The sequence below is a fragment of the Conger conger genome, chromosome 1 (genome assembly GCF_963514075.1).
Source record: "Conger conger chromosome 1, fConCon1.1, whole genome shotgun sequence".
NCBI lineage: Eukaryota > Metazoa > Chordata > Actinopteri > Anguilliformes > Congridae > Conger > Conger conger.
In genome coordinates this window covers 76,578,619-76,599,594 of record NC_083760.1, presented here as the reverse complement: position 1 = coordinate 76,599,594, position 20,976 = coordinate 76,578,619, and the positions used below count along the sequence as shown (strand labels likewise).

At 41.0% G+C, this 20,976-nt stretch overlaps 3 protein-coding genes across 3 annotated transcripts; all 3 read right to left on the bottom strand.

Moving 5' to 3' along the window:
- Positions 1-3,244: 3,244 nt before the first annotated feature.
- Positions 3,245-4,934, bottom strand: LOC133108372 (protein S100-Z-like). The gene is made up of 3 exons (XM_061217871.1): positions 4,872-4,934; positions 3,879-4,018; positions 3,245-3,554 (listed from the first exon to the last, which is right to left on the bottom strand). Exons 2-3 carry the CDS (start codon positions 4,014-4,016, stop codon positions 3,399-3,401), a joined length of 294 nt encoding a protein of 97 aa, XP_061073855.1. The 5' UTR covers positions 4,017-4,018; positions 4,872-4,934; the 3' UTR covers positions 3,245-3,398.
- A 7,102-nt stretch (positions 4,935-12,036) lies between these two features.
- s100a10b (S100 calcium binding protein A10b) lies at positions 12,037-14,175 on the bottom strand. Its single transcript, XM_061252588.1, has 3 exons — positions 14,033-14,175; positions 12,539-12,706; positions 12,037-12,279 (listed from the first exon to the last, which is right to left on the bottom strand). Exons 2-3 carry the CDS (start codon positions 12,677-12,679, stop codon positions 12,103-12,105), a joined length of 318 nt encoding a protein of 105 aa, XP_061108572.1. The 5' UTR covers positions 12,680-12,706; positions 14,033-14,175; the 3' UTR covers positions 12,037-12,102.
- Positions 14,176-17,607: 3,432 nt separating this feature from the next.
- Positions 17,608-20,780, bottom strand: krtcap2 (keratinocyte associated protein 2). Its single transcript, XM_061260240.1, has 5 exons — positions 20,618-20,780; positions 19,614-19,768; positions 19,099-19,162; positions 18,421-18,487; positions 17,608-17,969 (listed from the first exon to the last, which is right to left on the bottom strand). The coding sequence occupies exons 1-5, from the start codon at positions 20,619-20,621 to the stop codon at positions 17,849-17,851; spliced, it is 411 nt and encodes a 136-aa protein (XP_061116224.1). The 5' UTR covers positions 20,622-20,780; the 3' UTR covers positions 17,608-17,848.
- Between the last annotated feature and the right edge of the window lie 196 nt (positions 20,781-20,976).

The following is a 20,976-nucleotide window of genomic DNA, read 5'->3' as shown; positions in this document are numbered from 1 at the left end:
ATTGCCAGGCCTTTTTAAAATCTTAAAAATAATATGATGGCTACTCCTACTGAGCAGTTTTGAACCAATGTCAGTAAAAATGCTGAACGGTACAATTCAGCATGTAAGCAACATATTGTGCTTGGGTTCCATGGTAAAGGACAATGAGACAGGTCCAAGAATGTGATGGTTTTCCTCAAACCCAAGCACAATACTCAAACCCATTTTGCCTGACTGGCCGATTATCACAGCATTCACACACTCTTTCAACACATTTCCTCTGTGGTTGTACAACATGAATTCAAATGAATTACATAATGAAAATCTGTGATATCTGCATGATAGGATATAATTGATGGCACAGTCAGAATACAAAAGGTGCATTTGTGAAATCGACTTAACAAAAAAGGAATATGTCCACTTGCAAAGCGTTATGGGAACCAGTAACAGGGCAAACGCTTGGGGAAGGGTCAGTGCACAGCTGAAGTAGGCCACCATTTGCTTCCTGCTCTCCCCCTCCTGGGACAGCACTGCACGGGCGAAGGCAGCAGTCCAGGTCGTAGTGGCACTGCTGTCCTTTGGCCATCATTCGGTGCACCAGGCTAGCAATAGTGCCAAAGTCCTTTACAAACCACCAGTAGTAGGACGCTAGAACTAGGAAGCTGTGCAGCTCAGCCACATCGCGGGGAACCGGCCCGTCCTTTACAGATGTCCCCTTGGCCTGGTTGGTGGCCACACAATCAGCACGTGGGCCAAGAACATTGTCTCATGACCAAACAGGCTGCACTTCTTGTAGACCTACCTGGCGGATAGCAGCAAAGACTTTTCCGAGATTGTCAAGTGCCCCCCTTGAAGTCTGATACGCGCACCAACAGGTCATTGAGGTGCACCACACAGTGGCTTCGAGGGACAGCAGCCAGCACCTTCTCCATGAGGCGCTCAAAGGTGGCAGGGGCATTGCAGAGTCCAAATGGTTTTACCCAGGTCTGCCATAGATCTTAGCCTATGGTCAATGCAGTCTTGGGTCTTGCTTGTGGGGCCAAATTCACCTGCCAGTGGCCGCTGCGGAAGTGAAGGGAGCTGAACCAGCTGGAGCCAGAGATGTGGTTGAGTGCTTCATCACTGCAGGGGAGTGGATAGGAGTCCTTCCTCGTGACAGCAATGAGGAGCCGATCGTCGACGCAGAACTGCCATGTCGAATTCCTTTTTCGGACAAGCTACTGGTGGACTCGATGACACCTGCGTCGGCCATCTCTTTGATGTTCTGCTCAGCCACTTGATGTTTCGCTAGCACTGGTTGGTGGGAACTTAGATGTATGGGCAGAGTTGCGCCCGTGTCAATGGTGTGCTGACCCAGTTTAGTCTGCCTGCAGTCTTCATCCAGGCTGCAAAAATGTCACTGTACTGGTCTTTGAGCTGCTGTTGCTGATTGGTGTTGAGCCTTGGCACCACGATATTGCAAATATGATTGCTGTAAAATAATTAGGTTTTCTGTTTGTATAGCTACAACAAAATTGTGTGCCAAGAATTTGTGAATAGTTGTACTGTCAGCAAACTGTAACTGTATGTCCAATGTGCCAATGTCGCAGTATACTTTTCATATTCCAGTTTTTGCTACAATCACTTCAGCACTAATTTCAGTAGACACAAAAATAGATTATCAAAGAACAAAATGGACTGTCAAAATACACATTGTTCAAAACTCTAAACACTTGCTTTAGAAAAATCACAATGACTTAACATCAAAAGCATTAACAATTCAAAATGAAATACAGACATTACATCATAAGACAATGCATCTTACTATCGATGAATTGGTAGTTACTGTAACATTACTCCTAATGCATGGTTTTATGGAAACTGATGTAACAACATTCCATGTTTAGATCATGAATGTATAAGGATAAAGAAATCTATTGACACCAGTTGCTTTGGAATGTGATAAATCCTTACCACGTTGGATGTAATATTTCATCACCATCCTTTATTACAAGTGTTTTCAGGCTTTTTTGACATGCCCCTCCCCAGGTCATACGTTTGATCTGGTGCCCCCGCCCGCCCCCTCATTTCCATTTCATTTTACTTCCACCACACCAACCCCCCCTCCTTCATGTTTCACTGTTCCTGACAATATCTTCAGATTTGATAGTATGTATGCAGTCCCTTTCCAACAATGACCGTGGTAAGAGTATAAAAGGATGTGTATCTACCTGGCAACAACATAGCGACACCATGGAGCAGTCAGATGATCCATGTTAGAATAGAAATCAAGCAGTGAAAAGAGGAGGAAGGGGAGGTGGAGATGGTCAGGGGATGTCAGGGAAGTAGCCCTTTGTTTTGTTTGTCAAAGCAATTAAAAGATCATTCACAGTTTGGTCCACATACAATGCTCTTGTGCCAACTGTGTGAAAAGTTCAGAAAAAGTAAACTAAGAAGTATTAAAAAATGCTTGTTTGCAACTGAAAAAAAAGCAGTGAAATTATCTTGTAATTGTATTTTTTTTATTCTGATTTTGTTCAATGATTCCACTCTCTTCCACTATTAATGAAAATGACTAAGTACAATTGTCTACAATTAGCCCAATTATCAATCGCATAAGTCTTGCTGATCAGAATAGATTGTTTTCTGTTGAATAGTTTCTCTCAAACACATCTGTGCAACTACTCTTTATGTATGTCATCATATGTGAAATGATCCATCCAACCATAATATGTTGAGTAAATATTACCTAAATCTTAATATGGTATTGATAATTGATAAATTGCTTATCAGGTGACTCTTGCATTTTATCTATGAAGGGAAGTTTCCCACATCTGGGATCAACTGTAGATCCAGGAATACCTGGAAGATCAGGAAATGTAAGGCTTTGACTGAGGGGCAAGTGAATTGTACGATTGTTAAATTCCCTGTATCGAGGCCCGTACCAAGGTTTAGAGATTGGACGAAAATCCAGGAAGCACGTTAAACATGCAACTGTATCCCACCAGAGGGCGATGTTAATCCAGGGTAACATGACAGTGTGCGAGACAGAGACTGAAATTTGGATTTGTCAACTGAAAGAAACATTTAATTCAATTTGCCTATCAATATTGTTTGCAGAAAAGTAGTTACCTCGCTAAATGTGCTGTACTTCTGTTTGTGCTATTGTTTGCAGAAATAACTATCTTCATTGTTGTGGGCCATTGGGCAAAGCTCTTAGGAAATGAACGGAAGCTGAGGCGAGGACACTGGGAAACACAACACACTGAAAAGGCTCCATGCCTAATGATTAATTAATCATATTTTATTTGAGCCAATAAGATTTGTTTTGACATTTTATGCTAATTCACTGTGTGACCACACATCAGGATAAATGGCCATCTTAGCTGGCTTTCTTTAATGCACCAGACTGGCCTCTTGTCCACTCTTTCCTCTTGTGCTTACTTGTCTTCCTTCTTGTCTTCCTTCTTGGCGTTTCTGTAGAGCCGGGTCAGCTTTATCACAAACTCGCAGAACTCCCGGAAATTTAGCTGATTATCATGATTCTTGTCCAGGTCTGTCATTATCGCTTCCACATCTTCTGTGTTTAACACACCCTTTAGTAGAGAGGATGAGAATCAATACTGGGAGAGAACAGTCAGGAGTGTCCTTGCTGTAAATTTGCATTTCCGACAACATAAATATATTTAAATGTGAAATTCTAAAAGTACAGACACACCCACTGCTTCACCCTTAGGCACTCAACCGAGTCCTTTATCCACTGTTCCGGAGCTGATCTGTGCTTTTAGCACAGACTCCAAAGCTTCCTCTATGCACCTTCACTAATCCCTAACTGTACAGCGTGTCATTCATCGTTCAGCATGTTAGGGCACAGATCGTGCCACCACCTCGCCCTTCCTCCCAGCGGAGGTGTGTCTCACCTTGAGCGCAGGAAAGTTCAGCTCCTTCTCCAGGCACTTCTTCAGCTCACCAGATGAGAGCTGCCCCTTTTTGCCCGTCGAGGAGTAGTCCGCAAAGAGATCAATTATGGAAGTCATTACCGCCTCCAGGTAGGTCATCTCTGTGAGCCAGGGGAGGGGTGGAGAATACACAGTTAACAGTTTAAGTATCTACAGATGGACTGCCAATAAACACAAACATGTACAAAGAAGCACACACATAGTTGTACGTGATCTAGCATGTTTGCATCAGTCTAAAGGAGGCGTGTGCAGAGATGGAAACATGCACTGCATATTTGGATCTATACTCACAAAAAATTTTTTTTACAAAGTGTGCCAAAAAAGGTACAAAAGCTTGTTGCTGGGGTGGTATCCTATAGGTACATAAAATTGTACCCGTTGCAATTGGATTAATAATTAATTTGTACCGTATTGTACCTTGCATGGTGCATTTGGCAAATTTGTTCCTCAAAGAACAAATACATACTTCTATTGTACCTTTATTTCTGAGAGTGATATACTGCAAGAGGTAGAAAATATATTCATTGTGAATTTCTGGTCAGAGCTGTTGCCTTAAATGGGATGTGCATGCTGGAGAGGGTGTACTGCTGGCTGCAACAAACAACTGAGAATAACTCCACGGCTCAACCAAAGTTATTCCCGTTTACACAAGAGAATCACGCTACACAATATAAAGTTTACACAAGATCTATTAATATACAGATCAACTTATATAGATACGTTTTGCATAATTCCATCCACTTTTAACACAGCTGTTATGAGGGTGGTTGATTCAAGGATTTCACCGTAAGACATGGTAGAATTGCAAAGGAAATAGCAAAGCTTGGTATCAACATAACAGCATGCTCAGCAATAAACAAACTCTCCCGTTTTAAGATTCTTAATGTCCTTTAAAAAAAGCAACACAATCTCCCATTCCCCCTATCCCAGCAGACAGAAATGTCTCACACTCACCTGTGGGTGTAATGTAGTCAGCAGAGCAAAGAAACAATTTGGATTTCAGTTCCCAAGTGAGTGCTGAAAATTTGTGGAAAGGCCTTTTAAAGCATTTATGCAGCGAATCACCGTGATGCAATAGCCCACCCAAAAACGCCTTGGGTGAGACGGGTGCGTGGGGGTTGGACCCAAAATGCACGACTCAGAAACAATGGTTACATAGTCCCGTCAGGGCTTTATTTGGGACGAATCCCAGGGGCGTAGTCAAAACAAGCAAAGTCCATACACGTAGATCCATCCGAATGTGGCCTTTAGCGACAACCCACTCCCATCCATTTAACAGGGATGGGAGAACCCACTGATACTCTACACTAAAGATCCCTCCCCGCGCTAGGGTTATTCAAATGAATGAAAGGATTGGAGGCTGATGCATCAAAAGCAACACAGTAACACTTTATTTATACCATTCATTCAGAGCAATTAAAATGTGTAAAGGACCAACCTTTACTTACAGCAGTGCATTAGGGGGTACATACATGAGTTCTCAACACAAGTTTATATGCAAGATTCCAATAAATAATGTTGGGCAGCACCCCAATGCACAATATTGACAGGCAACCCACTTTTGATCCACAATAAGTACAGGGCTTCCCAGTGACTCAACACCCCAAGCACCGCAACCAAGGTGACACCAGGTTAACCATAAGGTTTGGTCAAAACACACCAATCGTAATTACACCACACAGGTGGTCCCCGTAACACATTGCGAATCGAGCCCTGCCCACTAAATGAGAACCCAAGCAAAGCCAATTAAGATTTAGAATAAGTAATGTAGTAGCAAGTAAACATGAAATGCCAAGATGATCAGTTAGACAATTGTCCTCCCCTTGCCCCAGCCTTGATATTGCACACTGCTCTCAATGGTTGCTTACAATAGCACAGCCCACCCTTGGTACTGCACACTGCCCAAACACAAGTTGCATCATTTTCATAAACATGATAAACATAACATTCATAAACATGCTAAGCAGCTGACTGACGACGCAAGAATCCTGCCCCTATGCACACCTCGTCATTTAAGCCCTTACTATTCGCCCCTGGGTCCTAAAGTCCCACTGGCTACACGAACAAACAAACAAACTAAAAGCACGGTGCCGAGGGAAGAGGCAATCTCGTAGTCGGTAGACGTGCAGGAAGGTCCGGTAGCAGGAGAGCTGTCAGCGGGGCAGAAGTACAGGCGGACGGCAGGCAGGGTCGTAGTCGAGGGCGATGCGGAAGTCGAAACCATGAAACAATCAGCGAGGCAAAGGTACAAAAACGGTAGGCGAAGACGAGGTCAAAACACAAACGATGGTCAACGAAACAGAAATCAATAAACAATGGTCGGTAAAACAGGCTTGGATCGTAACGTGAATCAAACTGTAAATAATGCTCAAGCGTTGCGTTGTAAACAAGAGGCAGACAATTTCGCGGAGAACAGTAGCGCGACTGGGATATAAATGCAGGTGTAGACAATTAGTTTAGAGAGCAGCAAGGAAATGAAAAACAGGTGCGATAGATGACAAGTTTAACAAGGTAATTAGTAATCGTTAGTAATAAACCTATCCTGCCCTAGCATTAGTAAATTAGTAAATGACATGCACGAGAAACGTAAGGTAACATGAACACCTGATTAGTTTGTTAGTTCTACCCAATCCTGATCTAGCGTTAGTAGTTTTAGTAAATAGACAAATGGAAACAATTAGGGTGTGAATGACAGAAAGAGAGAGAAAAGGCGGAACGCAAGGTTTGCGGAAAGACATGTAAAAGTGTATGTTTAAACGGTAACCAGTCTATGTAACAATAAACATAAATCAAAACATAACACAAAATGAAACTGAGATGATAACCACTCAACATAACGAGGTAATATAATCGTAACTAAACATAACTAGACATGACAAGAAAATAAATCGTAACAAGAAACAAACTAAACAACATGACGAACCTAGACTAACATAATACATGATAAGACAATACGAGACTAAGACAAAATGAATAAACATAAAACATGGCAAAACAGACCTGAAACGTGACATTGGGAAGCATTTGTGAATTCAGCAGCATGGAAGTAACTGAGTGGCTTGCCTGAGATAACCTTTCTATCTATCTCTCACGATAAAGATAATCGTGTGTGAGCACTCACCTAGTTATTGTTGATGTAGTGTAGCTGTGTCCCCTTTAAGTATGCCAAAGCAGAGCTAAAACGGGAAGTTTGAGTCACCACACTTAGAAGGACATATTTATTTTCAAATGATCCCCTTCCAGAGGGTTGGACTGTTACATAATCACCATTTACCACACACTTACCATCTTTATTTCAGTTCTGTGTTTTAGAGAAAAGATGGGATGTGTACTGTTCTTAGAGAACTTTGATATCTAAGAAACATGCCCCATCCACAAATAAGCAAAAAAACGTAAGTTACTTGAATCTATTCCACATGGTTTTAGAGTACACATTTTTACTAAAAGGTAGTAGACAAACAAAGAAACATGTAAATGTGTGTTGCAGCCAGTGTTACAACACTTCTGCATACCACTGTTGTGACGCATGGATGAATTACTGTCACCTTGCTGTCAGGTTGAACCAATCTGGCCATTGTCCTCTGACCTGTCTCATTAACAAGGTGTTTACACCCACAGAACTGCCTCTCACTCTTGTATTTTGCAACGGCTGTCTTGGCATATGCAGCGGCTATGAGGGGGAACCTGCCAATAGTCACTACGCAGATCAAGCGAACAGAACCAAGTAGTGTAAGAGTCTTTTTTACTGCATTTGACCACCTGTAGTCTACACAGAAACAGAGAGAGCCTGTTGGATTACATTTATTTCCACACTGCCAGCACTGGAAGTCCTGCATTGGTACCGCTACCACCCTGGCCGGAGCTGACATCATGCTAGGCCAGTTCAAATCAATGGGGGTATGCCCCACTGGAGCCAATGGAGGGTTCCCCAGGCTTTCTGCAATTCTGCCGGGGACTCCGCTAGCATCCTCAAAGCTAACAGCTTGGCTCGACTAATCCTTTCTTGCTGTGGGGTGGCTATCTATGCTGCTGCTGTTTTTTGCTTGCTCATCCCCTCAGGTCGTTTCTTGTGCAGGCATGGAAGTCTTTTGTTCAATGTGAAGAACCACTTCTGATACCACTGCAATGATTTCAGCGAGGGACGTACCAGTCAGGTTTCATGTTTGAGCTGTTGCACTCATGCATTAGGCCAAGAAAATACTGGAAGCGTCAAAAAACACAAGATTGCAGGAACTGACTGCGAGTGCAAGCTATACACTCTTCTTATGCGTAAAATGCAACCCTAATGCAAATCAGCTGTTCAATCTTCATGGCACATAACTCGATAGCTGCACATGAACGCAGAAACTCTTAACTATAAAGAAGCTGCGGCTGTTAACAAATTAGCCTGCTACCGCTTATGTAAACCATGTGTGCCGTGCATAAACAGCAACGTATGACACAACAGGGGTGGTTATCAAGCCGCGCACCGTTAACCACCCTGAAGTGGTTTTTTATTCAATGGACAACGTGCGAAAACGCAGAGTGTAGCTGAGAGGCGTTTGCCGTATGCTCAGATGTTGCATAAGTCAGGTGGAACATTACAATACAGCCCACAGATGGCCTGAGCATTCTTTGTGTTGTGTATTGTAGAACATTGGCAAAAGCCAGTCTTGTACATAAATGAGGACACATTACTCATACAGAAATCTAATATATGGACATACAGTCTATACAGTAGGCAATACATACTGTATTTAACAATGCATATAAACTCAGTGAGCACTTTGTTAGGTATTTATTAGACTTGTTTTTTAGACTTCTTAAGACATCTGCTGGACACCTACCTAGAGGTTTGATATGTTGTGTGTCCAATCTTCTGCATACCACTGTTGTAATGTGTGGTTATTTGTGTTATTGTCACCTTTCTGTCAGCTTAGACCAGTCTGGCCCTTCTCCTCTGACCTCTCTCCTTAACCATGCTTTTTTCCCTGCAGAACTGCAGCTCACTGGATGTTTTTTTGTCTTTCACACCATTCTCTGCAAACTCTAGAGACTGTTGTGCATGTAAATCCCAGGAGATGCTTTGTAATGTTTTTTAAAATAGCCCATGGTCTCAGGGATTTTTTTTAAACATCTGCAAAAAACAAAGATTAATTCAAATTCCATCATTTTGATGCAATTTTAAACCATGGTCTCAATTCATCTATATTTTAAATTACAATGACCATTTCCATACTCTATGGAATGAAAACCCTGGTGATTTCAGCTGTTACTCCATAAGTGAATAAAACAATTCAGTTTTAAAACAAATGTGTAGCACATTATACAATTCAGACCATTTTACTGATTCGTGCACGTGCAGATCTTTTTCAAAGGTAAATCTGGCTGTTCGACATCTCTAAAGTAGTAGCCTTCGACAGTACCGCCCCTGACCAAATTTGGGCCCGTAGGATACATTTTATTTATTTATAAAAAAAAAGAAGACATCTAGCAGCAATTTTCCTGACATCTAGCGATATGGTTGAGTACTGCAGTTTTTTTTTTTTTTTTTTTACCTTGTAAGAAAGAAATTATGTCCAATGCAGACTTACATAATTTCCCATTCCGCGTTGCCTGGCAACCTTTCTGTTTTTCTGCCTTCTGTAAAAAAAATGTAATGCAGGCAGATTGGAGAGACAGAAATGTTTTTACATTCCAAGACCACTCTAACATGAAACATATTGAATTTTCTAAATTCTTCTACTGTACAGATCAGAACTAGTGTGCATCATATTGGCTTAAAATTTCAGCAATCTCTTAAGATTGAATCTGCCCTTTACAGTTTTTTACAATTGCTATCAACCTTTTTTCAGTTCTGTAGTACAGCCAAATCTCACCCGGGACACAGTGGCATCCATTGTCTGGATTTTTCGAGAAACCAACAAGTAGGATATTGTATAAGGGCTTCTCCTACTGCACAGTGTAAATGATTTTACCATGTATTACAGTAACTGTATGCCTCCAGTCCCTAATATGTAACTGTATTTTGTTCCTCTAAGGATTCAACGTCTACCAGGGGGCAGAGGAAAGCTCCAAAATGAACAACAGGAGCATGCCAGTCTCATTCTCCTCTGACCTCTCTCTTTAGAAAGGCGGAACTGGTTTTTGTTTTTCATACCATTCAGAAAAATAAAAAGAAACATTAGATGCATACAAACTCTAAAGAAAGTTTTCATAATAGTTATAGAAAGAAATTTAAGTCTTAAGTTTGATTGAAGTTGATTGTGGTTCTAAATGTGAATTGGATATTGAATAGAACAATCACACCTGGTTTAGTATAAAGAAACGCAAAAGTTGGTAAAAGAAGAAAACAAACGGTTGGATGATGGGGGGAAGGAGAGGAGCCCAGATTTGTGGTGCCATTCAACATAGAGGATGGATGCCGGATGCCTAGATATATCAGCAGATGATTGCAGGGATGATCAGGCATGCTCAGAGTACTCTATAGCAAGAGTGGACATAAGAGAACATCCTAGGCTGCCAGCACAAAAGTACAAACTGGGGTGTGCGTGTTAAAAAAGGGAGCGTGTGGTAAAGGATGCTAATGTAGTATTACATCCAACGATAATGAGGTAAAATTGGTTCATGTTCCAAGTAATTGGTGTCAACAGATTTCTTTAAAAGATTAATGATCTAAATGTGGAATATTGTTACAGTTACAGGGCGGCCTGTAGCGTAGCGGATAAGGTAAATGACTGGGACATGCAAGGTTGGTGGTTCTAATCCCGGTGTAGCCACAATAAGATCCTCACAGCCGTTGGGCCCTTAACCCTGCATTGCTCCAGGGGAGGATTGTCTCCTGCTTAGTCTAATCAACTGTACGTCGCTCTGGATAAGAGCGTCTGCCAAATGCCAATAAAGTAAAGTAAAAGTTACCATAAAACTATGCTTTAGGAATAATGTTTGTCATTTTGAGTAGTTGAATTCATAGATAGATGAATTGTAATGCATGAAAAGAGGCGTTTCATATGTAATGCATTTCATTTTGAAATGCCAATACTTTGATTGTTACATTGTGTCAATGTGAACAAGTGATTTGGTTCAGCTAAGAAATTATATCTGGTTTATACATATTGCATCCAAGCAACTGAAAAAAGTGTTTGGAGTTTTGCAAAATGTACATTTTGATTATGTTTTCAGTATTGTGTCTTCAAGAAACAACTTCAAGGTTCTGAATTTAGATTGTAAAAAACTGTATTGTAAAAGCAACTAAACAGTGGAGCTATAGGCATCTTGTGTGTAGGTGATCTAAACAAATGTTGTTTAGACCTATAATATTTCATGAAAAATTAGTTATTGAACCAATGATTTTGGAATTTGAAGAATTCTTCAAAGATATGAATGCACAATGCAAGGATTTGAACAGGCAGACAGGCTGTGTTACAAGTGCTGACTCTTTTGATTCTTGTCTAAGGTTTTGAAAACTGATTGCAAAAAATTGTGAATACCTAATATAGTGCTCACTGATTGTATAAGCACAGTATTTTCTTTCCTCATTTTCTCACTTCATGCAAAAATAGTGAATATAAATGAAATTGCTTACCCAATTGACAAATCTGGAATGGGGTCACTCATGTCATTGGCAATCTTTTTGCATTTCGCAAATAAATTAAAGGAAAGTAGATTTTAAGATTTTTGTAGTGTTGACCCCTTATGAAATCGGTCCTGGGGCCACACTGTGTATGCAGGTTCTCATTCCAACCAATATTGCTACCTCTGTATTTTAACAAGATTGTAGTTGTTCTTATGGTGTGTTCGTTGCTTGTGTCGGAGAGAACTCAGATAAAAGGGCGATGAAATAAGCAGCACTATGACCACCCCATGTTCACGCATGCTTGGAATAATGGGTGTCACCCAAAAACCGCAACGTTCAGCTTTGATGCTCAGGAGTGATGCATCTGTCGCAGATGCCATGAATGCACCATTAAACACCATTTTTCTTTTACCATGATACTTTTCTCAATAAAATATGAAAGAACATTATGGACGTCCTTGGAGAATGACAGTGTATATGCAATTCAATTGCTCTACACCCCTACCACAGAAACATGGATAGTGGCAGATTCAGAGACACAAAAAAGCAAATGTGGCTGAAGAGTCTGAGGACAGTCAACGTTTATTTGGTTTCCTACAATGTGGATGCGCTTTTTCCACCCATCCTACTTCACTTTTTAGCTGCGGCAGAGGGCTTATTCTGCTTCAGGTGCATCTGGAAGCACTGCTCACAGGCAACGGAGAGTCCCACCACCAGGGACACATACTCATTGAAGTCCACCCGACCATCTCTGTTGCTGTCCAGGCTGTTCATGATCGTGTCTACTGCACAGGGATCCTTCTGGCTCTGAGGACACAAAGAAATGGAGATAGACATTGGGAGAGGCAGAACGGAAGTGTAAGAGTGTGAGAGAAAACAATCGTGAGCAACAAACCCAAGTCCGTGGCTTATGGTATTACTTCAGTTCAATTCTCGATTGGTTAATAGGCATTCATTTAAATTGCAGCCTATGCCATGACAATAGTAATGTATCCTTGTCATATCAATAAAGCCATCTAAACTAAATTGACGGAGGGATGGAAGGAGCAAATAAAAAGCACCCTACTTTGAGAAAGTTAGCCAGTTCAGACTCCGCCAGGGTCCTGAACTGGGAACGGCTGAGGAAGTACTGGTCGCCATCCTTGGATGCATATTTGTGAAACACTGTGATCAGGGACTGCATGGAAGATTCCAGGTCTGAAGGCATGGTTTCTGTGTCGGATTGGCACAAGTGCTGAAATAAGAGCCATAATCATTGTACAACCCACTGCAACACACTCACTGCAACAGCCTGAGAGAAACACATCGAGTATTCTGCGTGGGAGAGATTCTACAGTAAAACATTTAAACATAAGATATACATTTGAATTGTTTACTGTGACTGTAAATAAAAACAAATACATTACTATACTATATATATATATATATATATATATATATATATATATATATATATATATATATATATATACACAGCAACAAGAGGGAGAGAGGGTCAGAAATGTACAGCAGGTTAACACTAGAGTTCAGATTGCAAAATATTCGCCAACAATGCAACTCCAAAGGAAGCTTGGTCTTTGCTGCTTCAGAACATTCTTTCGCACTGCCTCATGATTAAAGATCGCTTCCCAGCCACTCCCCTTGCAGCTATCGCTCCACTTTCTCTGTGCGCTGTAGCACACGTCCCCTCTCCCTCTGCACAGGGTGGGGCATGCATGGTCTGAGGGATGATGGATGAAATGTGCAGTTGTGAGTTGGGCGGGACGGCTAGGACATTAGGTTCATGTTTAAATGGGGGAAATTAGCCTAGCCTGTTCAAATATACCAAAGACGATCACTTTGTTGTACGTCGCTCTGGATAAGAGCGTCTGCCAAATGCCATTAATGTAAAAAGACGAGCACAGCTGATCAACTCAAACACAGGTAGCATCATAAAACTTTTCACTCGCCCAAGGCCAACACCCTAGGACGATCCAATAAAAATGTGATTCTACTAGTCTTAGTGAATATAGGAAGTTAACTGAAAAAAGCAAATGTAGCGTCACTTCAATCGAATAATGCAAAATAATAATAACAAAAAGGACCTATACAGAAGAACGGATGAGATTAAATAAAACATTATTGAAGAATATATCGCACCCAAACGAAAACTTGGAATGACTGCGCGTAGGCCTAGTTGGCATAAAAACAGAAGGATTTATTGAAAAAATAGACTATAACCAATCTACTTGAACATTCATTTAACGCGTTTAACAAACAAACACGTATATATGAAAAACGCAAAGAAAGCTACAAAACTATATTGGTAAAAACATATATATTCGTTCAGACCCGCTAACTAACGGGAAGGTTACGCCTTAGTCATAGTTGGTGCCAATTCTGCCTAAAAGTTTTGTGCTAGAGGCAAGGGAACTACTTTATCTAAACTACACGCTACGTAGGCTACGCACTGTAATTCATCAGGTTCAAACGTATTCAAAACTATTAACCACGGTTCTTTCATTCTTAAAGTTACAGGCATATGCTACCTAATACACAAGACCAATTGAACTGTACTTACCAGACAACTGTAGGTGGAAGCAGATGAAAAACGCAGGACCAGAGAATCGCTTTGACCGAGAATTTATATGCGGGCGCCGCCCAGTTTCCCGTGTGCGTGAACATTGTGATTTCACAGCGTGTGTCTAAAAAAAATGATTTGCGGCTTTAGTTCTGCTTTCAGGTTGGGCAGTGCTCCTGTTTGACTGTCCAATGAATTTTACCTGCATAGCCAAGCCTGTTAACCCCGGTAATGTACACTTGGTAAAGAAATCAGATCTTTATAAATATCTAGCTCCATGCTAGGATATGATACATGTTGAAATGTGCGTCGCACAGTCTCCGGGTGTCTGCCCAATGAAAGTTCATGTAAAGTTGAAATGTTCCACAGAAAGGAAAGGCATAGCGACGGGAAATGAGAGCGAATTGCAAAACTATGTATTGCGTAAAAATCTGATATACCAAGAAAAACTATCGAAAAACTATTTAAAAAAACTATCAAATTCAAAGTCCAAGGGATCAGTGAAATTGCTACGTGTTTCCAGTCCAAAGGCATAATTATTTTAATTGCAACGTTCTTCTACACATGATGGCTACCACTGTCAGAAAGTAGTAGGCTGACAAAAGATGTTCCTTTGTAAAATGTTTTCTGTTTTGGCTATACTGACTTTTTGTTACATGTGTGAAAGTATTGTTAATGTCAATATTTTAGTAGTTGTAATGTCATTTTTGAATCGTTTTTTAACACAGCTGAAATTACATTAGCTGCTACTGTGCTTCACACCCTAAAAATGGTTGCTCTGTTTGCCAACGTAGGAGGAAAAAGGGAGTGTCGAGGAAGGAACTACATTTATTTCAGTAGGTATTGCGCCATGAGAGGCGAGGATGGGATAAGGGTCTCAGATTTCACTGTGTGTATGTGTGTTGGGAGAGAGGAGGTGCACCAAACCTGAGTACAAATGAACTGGTAATACTTCACAATAAGGTTCCATGAAATGTAGTTAACCAACTACTACTGAGAAGTTCATCTGTACAGCTCTGCTCATGTATTTGTGCATCATTAATTCATGTTAACAACCACAAGAGTTATTGGCTATTCATATTGGAATGAAAATTAATGTACACTCACTGAGCACTTTATCAGCCAATCAGCAGCTAAATGCAAAAAGCATACAGAATGGGGAAGAAATGTGATCTAAGTGACTTTGACCCTGGAATGATTGTTGGTGCCACACAGGGTGGTTTGAGTATCGCGGAAACTGCTGATCTCCTGGGATTTTCATGCACAACAGTCTATAGATTTTGCAGAGAATAGTGCAAAAAAACAAAAAAACATCCAGTGAGCAGAAGTTCTGCTGGCAAAAAACTTTGTTAATGAGAGAGGTCAGAGGAGAAGGGCCAGACTGGTCACAGCTGACAGGAAGGTGACAGTAATACAAATATCCAAACATTACAACAATGGTATGCAGAAGAGCATCTCTGAACACACAATGTGTCAAACCTCTTCAGTGGGTAGGCAACAGCAGCAGAAGACCAATAAGTCTAAAAAACAAGTTTAATAAACACCTAATAAAGTGCTCACTGAGTATTTGCTATGGTTTGCTAATGTATAAATATCATGTAATAAATACATTACATTGTGTTGTTAACAAATGCATGAACTAATGAAAAGTTAACTTCGTGCTTAATGTATTTGTCCATCATTAATTAGTTTGTTTATTACTTAATGCCAATTCATGAACCATATTGTAAAATGTGACCAATAAAATGTCAAATCAACTGAAGAGGTTGTGGGAATGGACAAGACAATGTGCGTTTATTTAAAAACATTCAGCATTGTTTTTGGAACTGAAACATGATTACTTCAGTTACTTCAGTGAAAAACAACATAAAAAATGAAGTATATTGTGTTTGATAAGGTCATTTAGCTAAAAGCTATCAAATCAAAGTGGTGTCCATATAATGTCATTACAATAATTTTATGCTGTACCAGATTATTGTTCAGACATTGACACACCTTAATGATTATGCCTGACCTGCAGAGAAATTGTAGATAGAGCAATTATTAAGCAGAAGTAACCGTTTTCCCTCCACTTGAGAAAAAGTCAAGTACAACATTTACAGCTTCCTGTGTGTTCCAGAGGAGCTATGCTTATTTATGGTGCAAAGAACAATGGACAGCACTGGCACAAAACCCATATATATTATAGCGAATATTATATGGCTGTGTATGGCTGGCATATTAGATATGCTTCTGGAGATAAGCCTTGATTGGAAACAAACTTTGACCGACCCCTTGTAAACTGCTGGTCAGAGGATATATCATGTTCAGTTCATGTGTGTACTGGGGGAGGCACTGGAGAGTTTAACTATGTGCAGTATGTTTAATATCCCATGGTGTCCTGTCCTCCCACAGGCATTCTGTCTACAGAAAACACCCCAGGCAAGTGCCTTGTTCCAGTGTGCTAGAGCAGTATCAGACAAAATGTAGAACAACCGAGATATCGCTAGTTCCAGCTGGAGCTGTTACATCACTTTTCCAGTGATGTAATTCAGAAAAAATGCATGGCAAATGTGTCTGCACGCACACACACGCACACACAGAAACAGGACAGTAGGTACAACTATGTTTCTTGGGTCTGCATATTGGCTACAACTTGAATATGAAGAGCTTTGCAGAGCTCTAAAAACAAAAAATACCCCACACACAATCCTCCCATGGAGTAATGCAGGGTTAAGGGCCTTGCTCAAGGGCCCAACGGCTGTGCCGATCTTATAGTGGCTACACTGGGATTAGAACCACCGAACTTGCGTGTCCCAGCCATTTACCTTAACCACTACACTGATTTTAATGGGCATCTAGAAAAATATTCTGAACACTGAAACCTGTCTTGACCAGGAGAACTCTAGTCTTTAATACCAGAAAAATAAAATATAGCTGCAATCAGAAATTCCTGGGATCAAAGCCCTTAATGCCCATGAATTCCTGTTGGCTCAGGTGGTAAGAGCAATGGTCTAGCAGTCAGAGGGTTGCCGGTTCACTCTGGGTGTGTCAAAGTGTCCCTGAGCAAGACCCCTAACCCCTAAATGCTCCTGACAAGCTGGTTGGTACCTTGCATGGCAGCCAATGTTGGTGTGTGAGTGCGTGTATGAATGGGCGTATGAGAAGCAGCAATTGTACAGCGCTTTGGATAAAGGTGCTATATGAATTCCAACCATTTACCATTTAATGCTGCTAATAGATAATGTTCAAAAACTGTCCTTTGGTTTTCCTAGGTATAGTAATATATGGTACTACTCCCTCCTACAGTCATCTACAAAATATATAAGGCGTAGTGGTTAAGGTAAATGACTGGGACACGCAAGGTCGGCGGTTCTAATCCCGGTGTAGCCACAATAAGATCCGCACAGCCGTTGGGCCCTTGAGCAAGGCCCTTAACCCTGCACTGCTCCAGGGGAGGATTGTCTCCTGCTTAGTCTAATCAACTGTACATCGCTCTGGATAAGAGCGTCTGCCAAATGCCAATAATGTAATGTAATAAGTTGTCTTCTCTTTTGCATTTTACTCAATTCAATAAACACAATATTTTCCCCACATTTTTATATCAAACCCATTTAATCACATTTCCATGGACAGACCATATTGTCATGAAGGAACTGTATGTAAAGTAGAAGACTGGGAGCACTGCAGTTAAACAGAGTGGATGAACAAGTGATTTATGGAATGTTAAAAAAAAAAAAAAAAAAAAGGTCATTGTGGATGCTCCACTTTGCTGTATAGGTTTCTCTGTGATTGGACAAGGGTGACTGCTGTGGAGATTGCATTGGCTGGTGGACCTTAGTTCTTCCTCTTTCCCTTGCTGGCTGTTTTGGCTGGAGTTGCTGCAGGAACCGAAGCTTGATAGAGAGCAGCTGAGACTTTATTTATATAGTACAGAGCGAAGAGAGAGAAGATCAAACTGGAGAGACAAAAGATTGCAGAGGTGAGAGGTCATCACTTTCACTACTGAATTTTGGTACTGAAAGGTAGTGTGACATTTTAAATCACTGTATTTTGTGATTAGTCTAATTTATAATTTAGTCATTCACCAGTTGCTTTTAACCACTTACAAATGTGCATTTAACATGCAAAGCAAACAACATTGCATACAGCAAGTTAACACAGAAGAAAAAAAACTTTGAAGACAGGAAGGGGGGCCAAGTTTGGAGACCACTACGCTAACCTGAGAATTATTATATTACCTGTTAAAAATTTAAAAAATCTGAAGACATAGATTTGAACTGGAGTGCATTCATATATTTTTGCTCAGGACAACAACCACAGTCTATGTTGGGCAAAGATAGAACGTTTTGCGGTTTCAGTCGAGCGACACTGTCGATGGACTATAAACTGGCCTTTAGAATACTCACCAGGTTGTGACACAGACGCGGTGCACCAGTCCAGAGGCAAAGAGAGAAATAAACAGGCACATCGCAACTGAGAAAAAGGGAGGGAAAAAATGCTGTCTATTAAAAGTGTTCAAATGTAAGTGACTAAGAATACGACACACTCGTACAGAAGATCACGTGTCCCTTTTTAGGCTATTCAGCCCATCAAAAAAATATCATGAAGCTGACTGCACAGGGGTTTTCCCCTGTACTGACTGAAGCTCAAGCTTTGTATCAACTTCCTCCCAGTGGGAAGGGAGATACAAGGACAAATTATGTACATTAAAATGGTACAATGAAACACTGGCCATTGGACAAAAACAAACTGATATAATATGATACTCAAATTGGGAAGATTGCAAGCATACTTCCTTCTTCTAAGGACACACTGTCAAGTTTACCAAATGAGTCATATCCTGTGCAGTCCAGTTACATTTCAGGCAAAAAGTAAAGCTTCTGAACTGCAGAAGTGTAAACGTATTTTTGTCTGGATTTAAACATCTCACTTCTAAACACACTGAGACTGAGCCTCTAATATCACTGTGAAAATGAAATGTCCTTTTGGTCTTGTTGTTGCATTAGGTTATATTTACACAACTAAGATAGAAATGATGTCAAACAGCGAAACGTATGTGCTCATGGCCTGCAGTACACACTCACTTTCTGGGAAGATTTTGGCCTGGAACCCCTTCCCAAAAATAAGGTTCTCCAGATTGTTGTAGGCCTTGCAGTAGGTTAAGGTACAAACAGAGAGAAAAACAGGAGGAAAAAGAAACAGCCAAGCCATTTGCTCAGGGAACACATGGACCACTCTACTTCATGACACAAACTAATTTTAGTGAGTATTACATTACATTACATTATTGGCATTTGGCAGATGCTCTTATCCAGAGCGACATACAGTTTATTAGACTAAGCAGGATACAATCCTGCCCTGGAGCAATGCAGGGTTAAAGGCCTTGCTCAAGGGCCCAACGGCTGTGCGGATCTTATTGTGGCTACACCAAGATTAGAACCACCAACCTTGTATGTCCCAGTCATTTACCTTAACCACTACGCTACAGGCCCACCTGAGTAGCCTCCAAGTAGGCTAATCTGTGCAGGTTGAATGTGATAAGCACAAATAGACAAAAGAGTCAATAGGGGTCTGGTGCATCAGGTTCAATGAAGGATACAGTCAAGGAACAGATAAACAGGACAGAGCCCAGGAACCCGCCCAGGATGGTCAACCACTCAGAGGAACCCAGCTGTCGACTGAACATCTGCATGCCCGCAAACACCAGTACTGACAACAGGCTGGAGAGGACGAGGGAGGTGCCCGTGTTGACAGCTAGAGAGACGGGATGAGAGTATATTAGGCAAGCCATTTAGGAAAGTAGGGTATTTCACTTTCATGCACTACATTGTAGCCAACTAACACTAATACTGCATACCCACATACCCATGGCCGTACAGATCCTTGCTGTAACAAGGACAGTAGCTATTACATATTGAACATTTTTAAATTACAAAAGTTTATTGCTTGAAAAATGTAAACATAACAAGACCAATTATAAGCGCAGAATCATCAGCCGGCAGCAAAAGACATTGTGGCTGGTACATTGTGGCTGGCTAGCTAGATAGAAAGCTAGTTGAACTTAGCTAATTAGCTATAGCTTGCTAGCCGTTTAGGCCACGTCAGTGACAGTGTGCTTTCAAATGGGTCCGACTGGAAATACAGCAGAGGTTTTCCTGACACCCGTGCACTAAATAACTGAAAATGTATCCCAATATACGTGTTACTGTGAATAACACGTATCTCGGAATCGCAATCAAGTATTAACGTTAACTAACGTACAAAGCCCACTTTGCGTAACGTTAGCTAAGAGTGACTTCACACAGCACACCCGCAGCGAACTAGCGAATGACACGAACTTACTCTAACGTTAAACTAGCTTGCATCCCTTTCTGAGCTCTTGGGAACAAAAGTCCTAGCCAGCTAGCTACGACAAACATAATATAATTAGCTAGTCTACTAGGTATCTAACATTTTTCCGGCTGAATTGTCTAAGAATATCAACCAGCTTCTGTAGTTCCTAGTCAACTGCACCCTCCGTAGTATTCGACAGCTAAACTTGGAATGGGGTGAAAATTTCCCTTATACTTAAAACTGGCAAAACAAAAAAATAGCACAACTCACCCATATTTTAAAGGAAATAGTCGGTCGCTTAAAGCTACTTGATATATTGTCCGTAATATTAGGGTTAGACTTGTTGCAACGCCGTCTACTCGATCACAAGTCACAACAAAACCAAGCCGGTCAAGTGCTGCTATTTAGTCAGCTAGATATTTCCAATGGTGAAAGGGAACCTGAACCTGGGCATGAGGCAACAGCGCGACACCTAGCGGAGCGGAAGAAATTGTTCACACGGAATTTAGCCCATCCTGTTCGTATGAAAACCAATTTACCTGGTTATTTATTCCAGTTTCTGTATTCATAGACTAATGCTTAGCCGACACCAGTGGGGCCATGTAATGGCAATAGTGGCAATGAATCCA